General features: G+C 36.8%; 1 protein-coding gene across 10 annotated transcripts in view; it reads left to right on the top strand.

Annotated features, from left to right (window-relative positions):
* LOC134813895 (RB1-inducible coiled-coil protein 1-like) overlaps window positions 1–22,554 on the top strand; it is a 119,445-nt gene that overhangs the window by 10,492 nt on the left and 86,399 nt on the right. For 4 of the 10 annotated variants that reach the window (XM_063821822.1, XM_063821825.1, XM_063821821.1 and 1 more), the window contains exons 12-14: window positions 3,162–3,317; window positions 7,772–7,905; window positions 8,393–8,505. The exons of the other annotated variants lie outside the window; for them this stretch is intronic. In XM_063821822.1, coding sequence (XP_063677892.1) covers window positions 3,162–3,317; window positions 7,772–7,905; window positions 8,393–8,505 — 403 coding nt within the window. The remainder of the gene's footprint in view (window positions 1–3,161; window positions 3,318–7,771; window positions 7,906–8,392; window positions 8,506–22,554) is intronic. 10 annotated transcript variants of the gene reach the window in all.

Genomic DNA, 22,554 nt, shown 5'->3' with positions numbered 1-22,554 from the left:
TTGTAAAACTTCTATTTCTGCCTCTAAATCTTGACACTGAGAAGTGAGAAATGAGGAGTGACAATATTATCCATATGTGGTCGGTTGTAAATGTTGTTTTTGGAATTAAAGAAATTAGACCTACCTCATTGGCTGATGTCGATGATATTACCGCAACAAGAGCTGCACACATAACCAACCCAACGGAACGCTTCATCGTTTAAAGGCTAAGAAAGTGTTCAGTACTTATTATTTTCGTTAAAAGTATTAATTTGAGCGACAACATGCGAGTCTTAATTAAATCCACGTTCAGGGAAAAGATAATGTTGATCCAAACAACAACATGATTCTAAATAAAAGGACTGTAAGCAGTCATCATTCGCTTCAGATTCGTAGATTATTTGTAGTAATTTAGGTTACGAACAACTAAAACGAGAGTAATAAAGATAGTTACAAGATATTAAACTATAAAACAACACAATGACTAATTCGACAAATTCCTACTTTAACTCCTATTTTAACCAGACTTGTATCGCCTAAAAACGCCCACAGATCTAATGCTCTTATCCTAACACAACATATCACGGTCAACCCTTGTTGACCGTCACTTACCTAATCCTAACCTAATCTAGTTGACCCAAATCAACCCTCGTTGTTCCTCCTTAACGACATGCCCCATCCGTGCTCTCCAGGGCCTAACCATAACTGTTTCTGATCCCTTATAGTCCGGCATCAATGACCCTCTATCGAATAGGGCAAACTAAATTTCTCTTTTTGACCTTTCCACCGGACCTAATATAATGTCCTGTTCGTGGTTTTAGACCTCTCACCTGTTACCTTCGCAATCTGTTGACAAACCACTGTTCCTCTCTAATCTCTATGACGCTGTTACCCCTAACTCTGAAGTTATCCCAGGTGTAGTCTGAACCGCCCAACTATAGCAATATTGTGTTTTACAGCCTTTAATTCTAGCTCCATTGTCTCATAGCCCCTCCCCTCTGAGTTGGTGCATTTAGTACTCTCCCAGGTGCAAATCCGCCGAACCTTTCACGCAGACGAGAGCTTGATGTTCCACTTCCACTGCATAATTATAACTCACTAGCATCGATATTACACAATACTGCCTAAAATCTATCAAATAATCACGGCTTACAGGACTATTATCGAAATACTGCACCAAATTATAGACTAGGACTAAGTCAAGCTATCAAGGAGTATAGTATCCACCTCAGATCATGGCATCAAAATATTTTATGTATCTAAAAATGAAATAAAGATTACGGACTGGAACATTATTAATTAGTCGCATAAAAATAGACAGATGATAATTTCTGATTATTCTGATTTCTGGGACAAATGATACGGCACTGTTAGGATTATCCTAACAGTGCAGTATCATTTGTCCCAGAAATCAGAATAATCAGAAATTATCATCTGTTTAAAAATGAAATGGACCAAAATGAGCGTAGTGAAATGTGAATCAGTATCATCGTATAATATAATAATAATATTTATATACAACTAAGTAACCCCCTAGACCGTATTATAACACATTGCTGTACTCAAAGTGTTCACAGCACTAGTCGAGTCGGTGCTGCTATACGGTTCCGAGACTTGGACTATGACGAAAAGGCTAGAGAAGATGGTTGATGGTTGCTATACACGAATGTTAAGAATGGCCCTTAACATCAATCAATATCGAGACCATGTCAGCAACCACAGCCTGTACGGTGATCTTCCCAAAGTCAGCTCCAAGATAACCCAACGAAGGCTCAGACTTGCAGGTCATGCTCACCGACATCCGGAGCTGACACTGAACAAGCTTATCCTCTGGAAGCCGAGTCATGGGCATACTAACAGGGGGCGACCTTACTTAACACTACTAGATAACCTAAAAGCAGATACTGGGCTGAAATCAGTAGATGAGATAGCTAGACTGATGGAGGACAGAAAGCTGTGGAGAACTGTTGTCAATGGATCTCGGGAATACTACCGCCTTAAGTCAAGTGTACTCAAAACTCAAAAGTTGGAACTTGTGATCTGAAGTAACCTCAAGTTGTTCCGATCTTATTGGTGATAATTGGGGAATCTTTGATAAACAATCGTATTATAACGATCTTTATAAATTGAATCATATTTTGTATTATCACGATGAAAATATAATTATCTTATCTCCATAATGCAGCCCTGTTGGTTAAATAGGCTGTATTATAAGGTATTACTGTTGCTCCACTTAGGTTAATAAGACGCATAATGTTTAAGAGATTCCCTTCTTCACTTACCCTTTCTGGGCTGTAAATTAACCTTCTAGAAGTAGAACTGCCACCATAATATATGCCATTCATTCCAGAAATAAGATAAGTTGAAGCACTGCACATTAATCAACATCTCCATCAGGTCTATAAATTATTCTGTTCTATGTTAGCCATTCATTCCAGGCATCAAGTGGCTGTAACTTGTAAAAGATGAAAATTGAAAAAAGGTGATATTTTGCCAGAAACAGCAATTTTTCTAAAAATATTCCATACCCTATAGTTTATAAATGACGTTTTTACTTGACAGGAATGAGGCGTTTGAAAAAGATGTGAACCACTGCACATTAATAAATATCTCAATTGGGTCTATAAAGTAGGCTGTTTACTCTTAGAAAAGTCCAAATTGCACTCCTCTTCATTTACATGATTTAAGATAATATAATATATAATTTGCCCATAAATTCTGAACTGATAAAGAAGAGCAGGATCTTGATATTTCCACACTAACTCTCGCTTCAATGACTTAAGTGTACATCATCTTTGTTGGGTATATTTTAATGTCGAAGCGTGTACTAAATGTAAGAATTTAATATATAAATATATTATTTATTTATTCACATCCCACCGTTCGCGTTCAGGCGAGGCGTGAATACACCTCTCTAAATACTAAAACTAGTCCACCCGACTAACACGTGTCTACACTCAAAACCATCGATACACTTACTCCGCATAACCCACTCAGCTTACACCCAAATCCAACGGTTATTTCCGCTAATCTACAATATCCCAAAGAAATGCTAACTACGCTAAGCCTCTGCTGTAACTGGCTTACCACATTACACTTATCTAATATATTTATATAATTAAACAATTATAAACAAATAATATATTTATAAATATATTATATATTTATTCACATCCGTTCAGGCGAGGTGTCAAGACGAAGTAGCTTCACAAGCCGCTACAAAAGCTGGGGGAGGGACCTGATAGAGAGGACAGGGAGGAGGAAAGGGGAGGAGTCGGACAAACGGTCCACCTTCCACGACCAACTTCATGGCCACTTCCTGACTACGCTATTTAGAGGTAATTTTTAATGTTTTTAGAGGTAATTATTACTTTTTTAAGAGGTGAATATTACTTTTTTTTAGAGGTAATTATAACTGTTTTTAGAAACTCAACTTTTTCAAACACAACTTTAAATAACGTACTAAAAATACAAATTATACATTGTTGATAACAAACGAATATGTTTCATTATTTAAATTATTGGTTTCCTTTATTGTGTATTTATATCGGATTCTAACTACCGGGTAATAAAATATGAGCTAATTTATTTATTTGTTATGAATAAGTAAATAATGAATAATTAAATAGGTATCAGGGGCTATTATGGTAACTATGGTAACCTGTAGTGTAACTATGGTAACTTGTAGTGTAACTACCTTATCGGACTTTATTTGAACGGATGACGTAAATGAGTTTTTCACTTTTGGCAAAGATTTTTTGTGCATGTTACGTTAACCTAGGCCTCGCATTCTCTTATATGATCAAAGAACGGAATTTCTAGCTTACACATAAATGGAGATATCACGCACACTAAATTTATCGCTGCACGCAGAACGTTCCTAGTTTGGAATGTTGTTCCCTCTCAGTACAGTGTTTATGTGATGTTTGCCTTCTTTTTTCCGTTCGTTAGAAGGCTCAATATTTCATTTTTGTAATTTTTGGATCGTTAAATTATTACTGAGCAATTGTATGAGAAAGTTTTACATCGGTATTTGACAAAAAACAGACTTTAAAACCATAAAACATCCATTAAAACGCTCTAAATCAGCGAGTTAATTGCTCCCGGTAAGAAGTCTTTGTATTTTCCGGCTGGGGATGGGTAGAGATTTCTGATTCGTTTCACTACTGCACATGATGTCAAAACATATCTCCTCCCCTTGCCACAAAACCTTAAAGAGCACATTTGTAAGAAGGTTGTGTAGGCAATGACGTATCGTAAACCCTCGGGCCGAATGGTGCCGTCAACGTTCCTCTTGACATCTTGTAGACTAGTTGCTTGAAGTTTCAAGATTTCCTCGTCTTCAATCGTTTTCCTAAAAATATCAACCAAAGTTACGCAGGTTTTCTCTGATTGCCCTATTACTGTGTCAGCCATAAGTGTGCTTTCCCTGCAACAGTAGCTCTCCATTTCCGATTCCATGACGGAGCAGTTTTCGCAAGTGCACCACTCCCTGGCCTTGGGTCTTGCTTCAATCTTCGTAAAGGCTTAGCTTCTTTGTTCACCGCACCCTCATCATCATCCGTGTCATATTCGTTGAAACCTACGATGCTTAGCTCTTCATCGCTTTCATGGTCGCTAACAGCCAACTGTGGATCTAAGCTCATGTCATGAAACTCTTCATTTTGCTTGTCCCGATGAATTCGATCATTATTCACGGCTGGCCCACAATCGTCGTCACAAGAGGAACTCTCCGACATTGTTGCATCACTTTCAGAAGCACTAGGAGGGCTGCTGTATTCGTCATCATCCTCGTTAGCATTCATCTAATTAACTTAGTATAATTACGTAGTGCAAATACATGATAACTGTTACCTTGTTACAACACGATAGTTACATCTGCTGTACAATTTGAAATGCAAACAGGTTCAATACTTCATCAGAATTTTCCATCTTGCAGATTCATCATGGTGCACTGTGGCGAAGGTGACTGTACCAACAACTTCAGTAAGAATAACATGGTTTCTAAATGGCCCGGGAGACGATTCATAAGATTTTATCGAATGCCAGTTCCCGAGAAAAACAAGCATTTATTTCTGAAATGGCGACAGAGAATTCGAAGGCAGCCTGAAGATGTCAAAAAGAGCACCAGAGTTTGCTCTGAGCATTTTACCGAACAGGATTTCGATCCATATGATCTGGCCAACGCTCAGAAAGCTGAATCTACCAAGAAGATGTGGATACGATTGCGACCTGACTCTGTTCCAAACACTGATAGGCAGACTGGTAGAATGAAGGTGCACCTGTCGAGTCAGATTACGGAAGAAATTACACCCGTGAGACCAGGGCGAAAAAGAGTCAGAAGAGACATCGAGTACATAGATCAACTCATATCAGAAAACGATGCTATTCTACAGGGTGAGTTGAAAATACTGTGTGGATGTTAAAAAGCGATACAATTTTTTACGATTTTTATAATCCTGTAGGTTCCAGTTCAACAAATCAAGGTAACATCGACGAACACCAAGAAGTGGAAGGACTTTTAGCGAGTGATAATCCTGCTTTATCTCACCTTGCTTCCTATTTTGATACTGACAGGAACCTATCAGTTTTGTCGCCGGCTAGTACTGAGACTAGTAAAGGAGTGCAATGCAGTCCGTCTAAAAAGACTGTTCAACGCAAACTGGCTCATCATCAACTGCTAGCTCGTCTCTATTAGACGAAACACACCGACAAGAAAATCTTTCAAGTGAATTTGATACAGATTCACACAACCCGTGTAGCAGTGACGACGAATATAACCCTTGACCCCCCCCCCCCCCCTATGGACCATGACTAAGTCTAACGGCAGTTATTGATAAGAGGGTTACTCGTAAAACTCAAATGAAATCGCATGGAAAGATGCATGAGAAAACACAGCCAATTTCCTGGGTTTACGTGAACATTCAAGAATAACTGCTGCTCTTCTCGTACTGCCCAAAATGCGGAGGAAAAGTTCTCAGTTCGAAAGTGCGATTTAAAGGGATTGCAGTCTCTGTAGATTATGTTTGCACAATGTGAACGCTCGGATCGAATCCTTCTACTTGGCATTTAGCAGCAATTAGCAGTCCCATTGTTCGCCGTAAATTCGTCATAAACATTCATATCTCATGTTGTATCGCCTTGTCAGGACTGAGATTCCAGAGCATTATGAATTTCCAGAATCTGGTGGAGCTCCCCACTCTGTCTCGACCCCGCTTTACAGAACACGTCAGAGCATGGCTCTACCCAACAATCTACATGATGTATTCTGAAGGAAGAGACCGTATTTGCACTGGACTAAAAACACATTAAACTGATGGTAAACATGTAGTACTTTGCGGAGATGCTCAGTTCGATTCCCCTGGCGTCTCCGCAAAGTACTGCACCTACACAATCATGAACTGTGACACTAATGAGGTTGTCGACTTTGCGATACTTCAGAAAGGGCAAGTCAGTGGCGGTCTAGAACACCAGGCATTTCGTCAGGTATGGGAGAGCTTGATCACCGAGGATGGGGTCAAACCAAATGACTTGGTCATAGATCGCCAAGCGACCATCGCCAAAATAGTGGCGGACAAGTATCCTGAGACAAAAATAAATTTTGACATTTGGCACACGGCCAAAACATCTCAGTTCCACCCTAAAATATCAGCATGGAGAAAGTCCCTTGTTAATCATATGGTACTCTTGCAGTGCGTGTTAAGGGGATCCATTGAAATGTTTCATTCATGTTTACTACATCATTGTGTTAAATATACAATATACATGTGTGGACATACAAAGAGGAGATCTTTAAGATCTTTGAAAAACTTAGAGAGAGCATTGGTTTAACTAGGCCGTACCCGAAGATACCTGTAAAGTACGCTGCATCCAAACATGGATCAATAACCAGGCATTCTAATAGGTCAATAGACTGGTTTAATGTGGAAGAGGAGGACTTTTTAGCGCTTTTCAGGGTGATAACGGCGACACGGTTTTCAAACGATCTTCGAAATTGTGCAAAATTTCTTCATACAGGCAATCTTGAATCGTTTCATTCCATGAAGCTACAATACCTCCCAAAACTGCACAGCTTCGAACTAGACACCATGACAGTTATGACGATGCTCGCTGCTGTGCAAAACAACCTGTACTTGAAGGAGGAAAATCGATTGAAGTCATACACAGTGAGAGCATACTCCAGAGCCATGAAAGGTTATGTTCTCAAACAACCTGTACGACAATATCAGCTTCAAGAAAGCAATAAAAGAAGAAATCATTGAAAAGATGAAGTCAGGGACAATATTGGTAAAATGTGACTTTTCCCAAACTCGATATGTCAAAAAATAAGTGCCTAAAACCTTCCATGGAACCACGCTTCCTGACAAAGTTACCATGATAAGAGAAAGGAAGTCGAGAATGAAATCATAGGACTGGACTGATTTATGTATGCTCACATGCTTATTTATACAAAAAACGTGCAATTTCCATTGGTCCCATTGTTTCTTTCGATAAATAGTAAGTATCAAACAAAAATCAATTCGAAAGCCGAAGCAAACCGTATAAAAATCGAATTACTTGGACGATTACGTCTGCTAAATAGTGTGTTTACACAGAAGCGCAATACAAGCATGCCTTAGATACATAGTACAAGGTAACATTACTGGAGGTCCTAGCGTTAATTTGAATTTCTGTTCAAATAAAGTCCGATAATTTTGTTAAATCAAATACTAATACTAAACATGAATGCCTTCGAGCGTTCATGTCCGTCCAAAATTAACGTCCGATAAGGTGATCACAAACATTCTGTCAGGTTTGGACTCCATTCCCACGGATTTTGCAGCTCAGGACGCTCTCTCGTTTGACGAGGAGCTGTTCGAGGTGTCGGAGGAGGAGCTGCGGAGTCTGAGCGAACTGTTCCCCAACTACTCTCATCTTCTTTTTCCTGTTAGTTAAATGTTTGTGTTACCAAAAATGCTAAAAAATGGGAAATATGGGGGAGATGCGAAAAATTGTATTTTTTGATTAATTTATTAAAATGCTGTATTTTGAAAGGTCCTTTTTGCCTTGTTATGGATATATTGTACTCCGTTTGAGGTACATGGTAACTATGGTAGGGGGGTCCAAGGGGAACTTTGGGGAACTTTGGTAAAATCCCCCAAGATTTCTGAAGTTCCCCAAAAAAAAGTTCCCCAAAACTCCCCAAAATTCCCCAAAATTATTCAAAATTATTCAAAATTATTCAAAATTATAAGTTCCCCAAAAAAAAGTTCCCCAAAATTCCCCAAAATTATTTGTTTCATTGATAATTTTTTGGGGAACTTTGGGAAAGTCCCCCAGGTTTCCTGAAGTTCCCCAAAACTCCCCAAAGTTCCCCTTGGACCCCCCCCCCCCCCTATGGTAACCATGTTCCAATACTGTAATCTCCTCTCAGAAGAAGGAGTGTGAGGAAATGGTCTGTAAAGATGAGCCACTCCCTCTATCTGAGGATTCAAAAGATGAAGATAAGCAACAAGGACACAGTGCTGATAAGCAGCATCTTAACAGGTTGGTAATACCTGAACATATCTGAACATATCTGAACATATCTGAACATATCTGAACATACCTGAAAATACCTGAAAATACCTGAAAATACCTGAATATATATGAACATACCTGAACATACCTGAAGATACGTGAACATATCTGAAAATGCCTGAACTTACCTGAACATACCTGAAAATACCTGAAAATACCTGAAAATATCTGAACATATCTGAACATATCTGAACCTACCAGATAATATCTGATAATACCTGAATATACCTGAAAATACCTGAAAATACCTGAATATATCTGAACATATCTGAACATACCTGAGCATACCTGAAAATACCTGGAAATACCTGAAAATACCTGAAAATACCTGAATATATTTGAACATATCTGAACATACCTGAGCATACCTGAAAATACCTGAAAAAACCTGAACATATCTGAACATACCTGAATATACCTGAACATACTTGAAAATACAATTTTTGCAGCTACTCACACCGAACTTGTTTTACATGATAACTTATAGTATAGCCTGACTTAACATCAATGTATTGCAGTTACATTTACAAAAAACCACAATATCTCCTGTGAGGCAAAAAAGCATAGAAAATGAGAGCTTGAAAAATATTCGTGAGATTCAACACTACCAGACTGCAGCTGGACTGAGAAACATTATGTAAAACTGCTGAACCAAAACACGTTGCCGTTAATGAACCAGACCCACTGGTCTAATTGCATGCGGAGGTGTTGTTCCATGAGGTTCCACCTATCCTCTCCTCTGAGAAAATACCTTAGTGAGGCACGTAGAATTGGCTACAGAATCAGGAAAGTGCCGACTACAAACACGAAATTTTATTTATACCCAGAAAAACATGGCTCCCAAAATAAAGCCAGAATTAGTGGGCAATAAACCGTACAAGTGGCGATGAAGTGGGCTCCCCTTAACGTGGGGTTTACGTATCATGTTACACAGGGTTATATATAATATTATTATAATGTAATACTGTCTTCATGATATGTGACTAACAGGGGGTATTAGTGGGCTTCATCCTCTTCTCCTCCTTCAATGTGATTATCTGTATTAGCGGTTTTGTTGCTCCTCGTGTTAGGTTGCTAGTGGTTGTGTCTGCGGTTTTTATGGCACTTTGTTCATTCTTGTACACTTATACACACGGTTTTTATGGCACTTTGTTCATTCTTGTACTGCTATTTCCAGGAGTGTATCGTTCATTATAGTTATACTGTATAGTGTGAGGTTGTCAACACTGTTAAAGTACCTTATGCTCCTATGTGCACTTTATTTATGAACCTTATTTGAGACATTTTCCCTCTGCTACCCATAATTGAGGGCCCCTAATATTCCGGCTGCTCACTATTAAGGCAGCTCACTATTACTATAGGGCAGCTCAGCTCGTTCTGTGCAATCCTCATTCTGCGACTGTTACCCAGGTGGTCTTTATTATAACTTAGTGCATTAATTATGTGTGATTGCATTAATTATGTGTGATTGCATTTTCATTTATGGTATAGTAGAAGTAGTGATCAACTGATGGTTACCGACTTTCCGTAGTACCCACTGTTAATGAGTTCCAACTTATTTTTCTTCGATACATTGCAGAACGCAGAATTGAGTTGTGAAGGAGGTAATCATGGTAACTAACCAGGTAGTCATGGTAACTAATAGTAACTTACTAACTAGTTACTAACTATCCATTCCAAGTGATCTATTTGGTAATAGCAAATGAGGTTAACCGCACAACAACTTAAACATAAAATGCGGCCAATTAATTAATTAATTATGCGACCAATTTATTAATTAATTATGCGACCAATTAATTAATTAATTTGTGCGACCAAATAGATAATTAATTAATTAATCAATTATAGATTTCAAATTTGCGGCTGGTCGACGGGTCGACCTTTTATTCAAATCGAAAATGTATATCCGAACTCTTTCAAATGCTGAAATAACTTGAGCCGCCTTTACTCTAGAGGAATTTGCCCTTCTCTGCTCATAATACTGACTCAGGAACCGCATAATAATGACTTTGATATAACTTTTATCAGTTCTCTTTTGAAATACCTTTACATTCGTTACATTTTTCAGTTCCTTGATATTTCAGGTTGCTGAAAACTGTATTTTGTATAAATAGCATCTTGTAGATTGGGTGTGTACTAGATATTTACATAATACACAAGTCACAACTATTACTTGCTACAATTGTAACGAATATTATTATAAATATTTTGCATATTATTGTATTTAAACTAATAGCTGCAGTACTTGAACAACACAAATTTTAAATGTTTAACTTTTAGCTGCAACAGTTTAACAATAATAATAATAAATTGAAGTTTAATAAAGACCACTTTTAAGATACAACTTATACTCAGCAGTGTTTAATCTAAACATCCCAGAAAAGTACTTGATTAAGATAAGGACTGATAACGTATGCTTGAAAATATATCGCAAAGTCTAATGACAGAAAATGATACTTATATGTAAAAATCGAACACCAATATTGACCAAAATAAATTATCGATAAACAAATATTATTATGTAAATATTTTACATGTTTAACTTTTAGCTGCAATAGTTTAACAAATATTATTAAAATATTTTACATGTATAACTATTAGTATAGCTGCAGCAGTTTAACTAATATTACTACTAATATTTTACATATTATATTATCTTACTATATATAATTAAGCGAGACGATATATATGGATATATGGAATATGGATGGATCCGTGCCATTTTACTGACACCACGGCATCAACTTTAACGCCACTTCCCGCAAAAACCGTAAAAGATATACAACCGAAACTTTTTCTACTGGGTCAAATTCTTTTATGCTTTTCAAATCAGCATGAAAAAAATAAAAAATTGGCCAAGGAATAGGAGTTCTGGAGCTCAAAATTTGGACTCCCAAGTAGTGTCAAAAACACGAATTAAATAGGTAATAATTATTTTAGTCTCTTGAGTCTTGACACCATTTTAGGGTTATACGGGTTCCTGCCAGTGTATATAACTTATAACCAGTTATTCAGAATAACCTGCCTATTATACTACTCAACAGTTTGATCCATTGTACTATTACAATAATACCCAATATAAATAGTGTAACTGTGTGTATTGATATTTAACCTGCAAGGTTTTTAGGGTGGATATTGTCATCAGTTATAGTATGCTATTGTTATATCATCAGGCCTTGATAAACGTTTAGTGTGCAGACAACATACAATTTTGTGCTGATAAGATTCATATCAGTTTGTTCACAACAAATGTGGATGTGCAGTTAGAATTGCTCTTGTGCAGGCAACAAGGTCACCATGTTACCAAGGCAACAAGGTTACCAAGGCAACAAGGTTACCAAGGCAACAAGGTTACCAGATTACTAAGGCAACAAGGTTATCAGGTTCCCAGGTTACCAAGGCAACAAGGTTACCAGGTTAAGATTGTCATCTTCACAGACATTGTCTGAGATCTTGTTTCCCTGTGGTTTGATCTGTGTTACTCATTTAGAGGTCAAGCATTGTAGTTACCAAGGCAACTAAAATAAGGCAACTTAAAGCATTTTAGGGCATTCGTGCTTATGATCAGGCGCTCAACTGTTGCTCATTCGGAGCCGCCTTACACGATATACAGGTTCAAATTGGTGCCGATGCAACCCCAAATTCCCTGGTGCTTCAGCCGATATGGTGAAGATAAATCATTGTCCTACAAAGGACTTATTCTACGAACATGCACCCACTTCAAGTCACATCCTGAGAGGAATCCTTCACACTCCTGTCATCATTTCATGTCTATAACATAGGTTCGAAGGACCTAATAGTTCACTTCCCAGCCAATCAGTCGACGAGCCCATCTATAGATGTTCGAATCATCCTTTGTCTACTGTCCCTCGGCCATGAATGCTCATCCTGTTCCTTGACAATAAAGTCTGGTGTCAAGTATGACCCTAACATCCACCCCACCGATCATCTATCACATAGACAAGAAAATCACAAGGACTTTTTCAAATCATATCAATTCCAGAAGGTAATCTCACCTGGACATAAGATATAGTTCACGTTCAGATCAGTAACTGGAGAACAAAAACTCTACAATCTTGGATAGGAGATTCAGAATACAGGAATGCTCAAGTTTGGGACTAATAAACGTAACTACATTGGTCGAAACTTCAAGCATGGCCTAAAGAATGGGCGCCTATAATCAAAAAACATTGACCTGACAGCTGTCATCCTACAGCATGTTGTTATTCATGTGCGGACTAAATGATATAAAAGCAACCTCAAAAGTCAACGTCAGAGTGTATATGTTGTTCAGCTTGTTTACAAAAATAAAAGAAAATTAAGCTGTATGAAACCCCTAAATTGTTTTGTTTATGTTTGCCGGCTGCTTCCTACAAAATTGCTGATTTGAATAGAAAAGTTAACTTGTTTAATGAACTGCTGACGAACGGTCTTACATCTATGTGTTCTGGTGTTCAGAGTGTGCTAGGTTTTATTGGCTTTGCTGATCATTATGCATGTTGGTCCATCAATTGACAAGCAGTGATCAGGACAAAATCAGGCCTGACAGCTTCACCTTAACGAACTAGGTTGCTAGGGTCCTTGCTGGCTAATTAAATCAAACATATTTTCCAGGCTCCTACCGAGGAGTTGATAACGAAGAGGAATACGACTAGCAGAGTTGACGGAAGACCTTCAGTTCAGTTCCAGAGTGGAGGCCGGGTACAGTTACCAGGTATAATGGTAACTTTCTCAAATAAGGAAAATGCAGTCACTGCCTTAAGAGCTTATGTTTATAGGTCAAATAATTTGTGAATGTTTTAAATGGCACATTTGTCATTATACATGAAAAATGTTTCATAAAAATCTGAAGAACCGTGATCAATCTATTTACTTTTGTAGTCAGTGCAAAGCGCTAATCCTTAAAAGTACAACCGTATTAAAGATATGTATTTTAGTAAGTCGACGATTTAACCAATAACACCGACCCCTTGATTCTGAAAAATGAACTTGTTCTAGAATATTGTAAGCTTACTCCACCAACAAATTTATAATAACCGACTTAGTGCGATCTTCATAAAATCGGCGGCTCTTTCTTCCTGAATATCGACGGCAATAAAAAGAACTCTCGACCATCTCATATCTGAATTTAGTAGTGCCTCAAAACTAATTTCCCCTATTAGGCTTGCGGAACCAATATTAGACCAGAAGTGAGTTCGTTTACCCTATTATGGATTCAATAAGTTTCTACCGACTACAACTTGCATAACAAATCGAAGGAATACGGGCGTTGCAGTTTATGTTCACAATGCTTTATGCAGTCGTTAATGTTAGATGTATCAAACGTCACAGTAATTTTGAAAGCTCTTTGTGATATTCATACAGAATCTAAAAACTATAAACGTTAGGAGTAATCTATAGACCACCTAGTGAGACATTGACGAGTTTCTCGCTGAGCTAAAAGTAATTATGGGTAAACTCCCAAAGTTTAATTGTAGTGGTATTGGTGATGTTTAATATTTAACTCCATAACGTGCAATGGAAGATGCCACACAACGTAATTAGAATAACATAATGCTCGGATTAGTTTCTCACCAACGATATCTTTCCAAACACACGGAAAGCCTGAATGTAAACCATCCTGTATTGATAATATTTTCACTAATGGAAATCGAAAGCCGTTGTTTACAGGAACGTTTGCAACTCAATGTTTCTCATCACAATTGCATCTTTCAAATAATAGGTTGTCATTAATTTTGTAGCTGATGATACCTAAACTTAAAACACGCACCAATATTCGGACTATAGCACTTCTCAATTTGAAGCCTTTCTACATTAAATTGATAAGGAACAACATACCAATCTCCTGAATAACGCAGTAGTTTCTGCACTAATTTTCAGAAGGCACCTAGAAGAGGCTTCAAACTTGACAACCGAAATTATATAAAGTAAACCGCTTTGAACACCATGGATTACTAGTGGTTATTGTTACTCAATTCGAAACGAAAGACTGCATCTATGATTTGTGGAAAAAAGTCTCAGAAGAAAAATTGTTATTGCTAACCTAATAATAATATTATTTAACGAGAGGATGTGTAATTGCCTCACTTGTTATGAATATAAGCAAAAAAGATACCTTGAATAAAGGATTAAGGAAGCATCTCAAGGGTTACTTATTGACGTGTCAAAGAAGAATCATTATGCTGGTAATTAACTGATGCTCTGGTGATAGTAAGAAAAAGTGGGAAATCTTAAACCACTATTCGTGGAAAATCCAGGGCGTGAAATAAGCCTTGTTATCCTTAACGATCAAAAAATATAAATCGAGGTGATTGCTAATGAAATCAATAATATCTTTCAAGTCGTTGAATCCAAACTAAATGAAAAATTATTTGAAATTATATTAACCTGGATGCATTTCCCTCATTCTCAATCTTACTTACCTAAAACCTGTGAGTCAAGATATATCTAAGTGATTGTTACACAGTATGAAATTATCAGATATTATTAATGAAGTTCACAAATGGTAAATCTAGTGGACATTCACAATTTCTCGTTATAAAAAAGTCTGCTAGAATTATATCTCCTTTTTAGCCAAGCACTTTAACTCCATTGATTGCACAGGGGATATTACCAGATGAACTTAAATTAGGAAAGATAAGTCCATTTATAAAAAAGGTAATCTGGAATATTTGAAAACTATAGGGCAATATACAACCTTACCAGTATTGGAAAAAAATTTTAGAGATTAACTTATTTATAAAGCGTTATTTGTACAGCTTCCTAATTGCTAAGAATCATAAATGAGAATCAATTTGGATTTTAGAAAGGGTCACTCAACAGCCACGCACTGAACTTATCTGTTAGCCATATTCGAATCACACTTAAAAGACAGGAAAAACGAGGTTCCTTGGCATTTTACATCGATTTCAATAAGGCTTTCGACACGATATCTCACGAGAAGCTTTTTTCAATTAAAATAATACGAGAATTAGGGGCAACGCATGAATTTGTTAAAAAAGTTACCTGGTCAAAACCGGAGCAATATGTTCACGTCTTAAATGAAAACTCGATAACTTCCTGTTGAGTGGGGAGTTCCAAGGCTCTGTTCTAGGTCCTTACTATTCCTCCTTGATATAATTGACCTATTGCAAGTATCTTATTAAGGCAAGTGTATCTTATTTGCCTGACGACCCACTAACCTATTCGTTTCTGCAGAATCGAAAAAAGGACGTTTATGATGTAGCTAACGATATTCTTTCGTATATTTCTAGATACATGTAATGTAATTACTACATTATTAACGCTAAAGAGAGCTGTTATATGTATTTTCCCAATAAACAAAAACGTGTAAATGAATCGTCTACTTTGCAGTACACCCGTGATTTAAATATCTCCATAGACGGCTCCTGAATAATACGTGTATTAAACAACTAAGTTTTTAGGTGTGCTGATTGATGTTAACCTGAATGGAAACCTACATCGAATCACTAAAATAGAAACTTAGAGTGTAGTTGGTGTAATTTACCGCATAAAAAACTGTCTACCTATAAAACTGCCAAGCAGATATACCACACACTATTTGAATCACACCTTACGTTCGCCATTCTCAGTATGGGGTGGTGTCTTCTACCAAGTTATCAAACCCGATTCTTAAACAGGAAGAATTATTAGATTAATTTTTGGAGATGCAAACTCCATTACAAAACAAATTCAACAACATTGTGCTGTCTAGACCTATTCAATGTAAAATACTGGGTCTATATATGAGTCTAATGTTAATAAACTCTGTTTATCCTCGTATTAAACCTTGTGCAAAGTGTAGTCCGCTCTAAATCGTAGTCATTAATAACTTGTTAGACCCTTATGTTGTCAGTAAATTAGAGCTGAATTCTATTCAAGGAATCTACCATACCATTTATTTAACAGTCAATTAAAATCCTTACTGTTCATAATCTTTACAAACTTAGTACTATAACTGAACTTTTAAAATAGTGATTTTAGGGGTACCATATCTCTCTCTCTTTACTTAAATTGTCTGAACTGAGGGTTGTCAACGTTAATACAACCAACACAAGCCATAACTTTATTTCTAAATCTTCTTGGCTTTGGAATCACTTCAAGGACTCCAATCCACAGAATAACCTGACTTTAGTTGAAAACATCCTGTAACTCATAAATCTAGGCCTAAACTCGATCTCTTCATAGATGCCCAAGGCAGGTTGATAAGAGTGGCATAATGACAACTTTTAACAGTTTTGGGACCATGCTAGATTATTTGATAAAACGTGGAATAATTTATGTAAACAAATAATTATTTACTTAAAGATTGCGTTTCATGTGCGGCGCTATACGTAATAAATGTTAAAAGCGCGACCCGCTAGTACTACCATACCTCAACATTTGGCGCGGGTTCTTAAGCGCGCCGATTACGGTTTATTCTTGGCCCGATAATCAGACCATGACATTACGCTATAGGTGGTGTGACTGTAATTTTCATGTCAACAATACTGAAATTAATTATCCATAAAGTGATTTACAAAATGACACCTAAACTCGTGTTCGTGTGTTCACTTAAAACGGTACTTGGCGGCTGAACTGTGGTGTCTGGGACGTTTCTGCAGTGATCGGACTCTGCTTGATACTTGTATTTCGAAAATGTGTATACTGTATAATTGTTTAGTGTTTATAATACTCTGCAACACTTGGTAGCACGGCATGACACAAAAACATAAATGTTGGCCTGGCTTGTGCATACAAGTAAATAACCGCATCCGATATACAAAGCCGTCTGGAGAAACTCGCAAAATGTTCTTGTAGTCAAGGCTCAAGAAGCACTTCTAGAAATTGTGTCCTTTACACTCCTAATATTTTGAACATTTTTGTAGGCTAATCTATTGAACAACATCGAATTAAATGTGTCTAGTATTAAAAGATTCAGGAAGTAATTTTTTCTTCATGTACGCTGTCCATGTAGTTAGTAAATCTAATCACACTTTTCGTTTCAAACCGCGCGCTGAACCAGTGTTGCTCTAGGTAAAAATTTGTGTATATTTTGTTCAATTTTTGTGTTGTAAATTAATTTATTAATCTTATCACAAAATTATTTTATTATAATTAACACTTTTGTGTGAAATGGTTATTTGACTTAAAATATTTGAACTTCATTATGTAATTGATATCGTGGGTATTAAATTAAAATTTGTTTAAAAAAAAAAAAAAAAAAAAGTGGGGTAAGGCCAGTGAGTACAGCAAATGGAAGAAGCTAGTCACCTGTGGGGTGACAGTTGTGAACTGGGATGATCACTAAGAAAAAGGGTGTCTTTAACTTATAATGACATGGCTAATGACAAGGCGTCAGATTACTAATTGATGAAGCAGACACTAGCGTAGCTGTAATTCATTAAAAAATTGGACTGTATTATGAAAGCGACAATGATCTTATGGGCCAATTTGATCAATTTACCGATTAGACGCTGTAAGATCACAAACTATGTAAGAAGGTTATATTCACTTTTACGAAAGCAAGGTTTGCTAAACATGAAAACTGGTGGACTGGAATTCCAGATTTATTTTTTTCATATCTAATTATTGAAGGAGCGCAGCTCAGTGAAAGTGACATGCTGAGCATCGCTAATTCTTCATGTACTAATAACAACTATGAGTGACTCAAACAAAAGCACTGTTGAGATTAACTGATTTCACATGTTAACTAAAACCCCTTTATATCAATCTGACCTTCCAAGATTCAGATTAGACCGTTGTTATCTAGAGGAAGCAAGAGATCAACTTCTATGGGAGTCAACAAGAAGAGAGGAGGGGATTACTGTACAACAGAGACAGAAGAAATCAAGACCCCATTTTAACTGAGTTCAAAAGAAACAGACTACAGACCGTGAGTCAATGAAACTAATAAATCAATGAACTAATAAATCATGTTTTAGCTCATTTTACAAGTCAAATATTTAAAACAATTAAAATTGTATAGTGCTCATTTTGTAAAAATGACCTAGTTGATCTTTGCTATTGGAGTTTGTCAAAGGATGGCAGGCTAGCGGGGCAAAGGTGCACGGGCTTAGGGGCTTTGTGAGCACCAGAACACTTGCTCGGTAAGATTTTTGGAAAATAGAAGACTGAAAACTAAAATTGTTTTGATGGAGGTGAGGCATGTTTTTGAGAGGGAACGGTATAAAGCTTGTGGTAACAACTGGCTTTACTCTTAATAGGATGATGTTTTAGTTTTAGGACATGAAGAACGCATTTAAGATGATTTGAATCTTTGTTTACAAGGCTAGGAATATAAGCAATGGTTGGTTATAATATGTATCTAAATATCAGATCTCGGTTATCAATTTTCACTAAATGGGTTTAAAATTTTTATTAGGGGGAAATTCATCAACTTTATTAAGTACCTATCAGAAATAAAAAAAAAAAAAAAAAAAAAAAAAATAAAAAAAAAAAAAAAAATATCTTATATCAATGTTATATATTAAAAAGCATAATCCTAAGTCTATAATAAATCTGTTAATAAAATCACTTTATAATACACTGCGCTCACCCACGTTAGTAAGACTAAAGGGAAAAATGCACACCCAGCTAATTTTCAATTGCAAGGATAATCTTTTTGGATGTGTGGACCCTAGGGTTTAGATTAATGTCAAAATTTTAGATTAGAGCTCATCGAACTCTTTGTTTGTCCAATCAGATCAGCATGGTTTGCTGGTTGAAGAGCAGTGAATTGCTTCATCCTAGACTTAGGAGGCCACACTTAGGGTAAGTAGTCACGTATACCGCAAGCTTAGGCAAAATTACGTTCCCCAAATAAGAGTCGTTCTGCATTGAAGTTGTCAGGGGGGTCTGCTGGTAGTATAAGGGGTGGGTTTACTTACTTGAGCAGGTGAAAGACTTCATGGAGGGAATCGGTGCAAGGAATTATGATTTTATAGAGCTCAAGGAAAACTATGGTAAGTGTACAGGTTTTGGACGGAAGTATTCCGTGTTCTTGAACAATGGTTTAGTTGCTCTTTCCAAGAAAAATTTTTTGTTCAGATTTTTGGTTGCCAATCGGTCGAGCACGAAGTACTGGTCTTAATTTTATTTGGTATGCCACCTGTCGCCAAAACAGTTCCCTGAGTCTATATTTTTGTGCTTGGTATACAGAATCTATACGAGTTTTGGCTTGCCCTACCCCAAACCAGTGATTACACAGTCAGGAGAGGTGTGATTAAAATAGAGTGTAATACAACTGGCCGTTGTTAGAATCTGGGGAGGGAGCAGCGTAGGCGGCAGAGAGTTGATGTTGCATGGCGGAGGAGATCGCCTATGTGTTTTTATATATGTTTCTACCCAGGTTTGCTTTTATGATTGACGACCTCAGAATTCGCGATTGCAACTTGTTTTATTGGAAAGTTTTCAATGGGTAGAGTATATTCAGAATTATTGTCTGTCTGGGCGGTACGTTGCTGGTTTAAAGTGATTGAAACTAGCATTTTGACAAGTTGACCATGCGAGTTTGTTTGCTTAGCATGTAGGAATATAAACTAGCTAACAAGAGAATTACCAAGAATATATATGCTCATTTTTAGATTTCCCAGTCCCCCCCAAAACCCAAAAAAAAATAATAATATTGGTGTAATCAAGCGAGGTGACAAATGATCCATACTGGAGTATGGTTGGCGATATCATTTAATATATAGGACGAAATAAGAGAGGTCCAAGAATCGAACCTGAGGGGACTCAATCTGTAATTTCAAGGCGTCAGTTTTCTCACTACAAACATTCAGTAATATTGTGATTATTTGTTAAGTTTAACTTTTTATAAGATATTTGCACCCACGTATCCATAGCCTGTAAATTGACAAGTAATGTACCATGATTATTGTATCAAAAGCTTTGCTAAGGTCTATGAATATGCCTAAGACTTGATGCTTAAGTTTTAGAGATTCAGTATATAAGGTTTACTGACGTGATTAACTGCATGGTGAAGTAGAGTGTGACTGCCTGAAGCCAATTTGTGTTTAGATATTATACCTATTGAGCTAGCAATCGAATATATTATTGAGTAAATGATCTTTTCAAAGATTTTACCAAATATGAGTGAGTAGTGATTGGGCGGTAGTTTTATATCTCTTCAGGGTTTCCCCTTCTTAATTCAGGAGTTATTCTACAGTCTTTTAGAACGCTCGGGGAACGTGCATAGACATTAAGATTTTGATGTATCGGATAAGGATCGTGTAATTACATGGATGATCTTTGATTACACTAACAGGAATTCACTTGCTTTCATTTTTCAAATCCTTTTGTATTTCCGTTATCTCTTTACGGTGTACTGTCTCTCTAACATACGATTTTTCCATTAGTCATTTACAAGGAAAATACATAGATTGTTTTTATAGGAGATTTGTAATCTGAGGCCAATCACCGTACTAAGTGTTTCATTGAGCTTAGGGGCAAATAGAAACAAAAAGTAAGAGCTTGAATCCATTGGCTATGGGTCTATAGGATTCATGATAGTTCGTTGTTTATGTATAAGGGTGGCTTAGTTTTGTTCTTTTTTATTGCCCCTGAGCTCATTGATTATTTCTGCCACGTTTTTTTATGATGTATTATTTATTTTTTTAGGATTTATTTTGCAGTAGTACGATCGTTTGGCGACCTTGATAATATTTTTAGCATTCTTCGGTAGTCACTGAAGGACTTTATAGAGCTGTCATTACCATCAGGGTTTCTTTTTGTTACAGTGCTTCGACCTGTCTTACAGAGTTTCATGTTTTCTTTCAACTGAGACAATGATTTACATCGGTAATCCACGGTGAGTTGGGAGTACTTTTGGTAACTTTTGGTACATCATGCTTTCAGTGTTTATCAAGTGTTTCATTGAAGCAGTCCAAAGAACTCATTGAAGTTTACCGAGGGAGTAGTCAAGTCATTCACCTTCACCTCAGAGTTTCTTTAACAAAATTAGTGATGTTTGGAATTGATTATCATAGTAGCGGAACATGTTTAAGTTTTTCAGTACTGTTTTCGGTTGGAATTGACGTGGAAGGTGAAGATAAGGCATGGCTCACCAATCCTATATTCAATACACCGGAGAGATGTACATGTTTATATCTATGATGTGAGGTTATTGTTCAATACTGTGTTTTTACAGTTAGGTCGGAAGTGGGTAGCATCGTGATATAGTAGGATTCATTTTGTACGAAGTAACGTCGTCATCAAAAATAGCTGGCTGGAGGTTTGTTCTTTGAAGGGGGGGGAGGGGTAGAGTTAAAATCAGCCAGAATATGGACACTTTTTTACCAGAAATACTTCTTTAGATATATATCCTAACAGAAGTTTGACAAAAAGGTCTCAATACAGCCATTTGGAGGTCGATAAGCAACCCTCCATAGGTCAGTTTTATTCACCGAGCTAAGAGTAATTTCAACAATAAGCACTCATATCTTTTTGTACAGTGAGATAGATTTTCCGATTACTACAGCATTCAGGCGATCAGAGACATTATAGGATACTCCTGTTCCTTTTTTCTTATCAGGGAATGGTTACTTGACAAACATGTTGTATAGGAGAGGGATTTGGTATAAGCCTTTTGTTGCTTGGATCGATGTTGGTCAGCAATCCAATGGACATCAAATTACCACGGGAGGGTCTTTGTTCTATTAAAAAGCTGCAAAATTACTTTTGGGCAACCCATATATATTGCAAAACCAGAGCGGGAGATAAGCTAGAATTTTTTTTTTTTTCTCAGAAAAGTTTGCTGATAGAGTTTGATAGTTCTTGTTTTTGTGTAACGCTTACAGACTTCAAGTATTGAAAGCAGATCTTTAGATTATGGTGACATCTGCTGGTTGTTTGTCATCATAGAATTATCTGATTATTAGATCTTGGCTGATTGGGAAATGGGCAAATACCTATATTCTATTGTTACTACAGCAATCACTGCACATCCATAGACCATTTTTGCTTGTAATTTCGCGGATCTGAAGCACCTTAGTATGAACAACTTTGTGCAATTTTCACATTCAAGAGTGGGATGGC

The sequence above is a fragment of the Bolinopsis microptera genome, chromosome 4 (assembly GCF_026151205.1).
Source record: "Bolinopsis microptera isolate Bmic1 chromosome 4, MBARI_Bmic_1.0, whole genome shotgun sequence".
Lineage (NCBI taxonomy): Eukaryota > Metazoa > Ctenophora > Tentaculata > Lobata > Bolinopsidae > Bolinopsis > Bolinopsis microptera.
The sequence above is the reverse complement of the archived record's forward strand: the minus strand, read 5'-3'. Positions and strand labels throughout refer to the sequence as shown.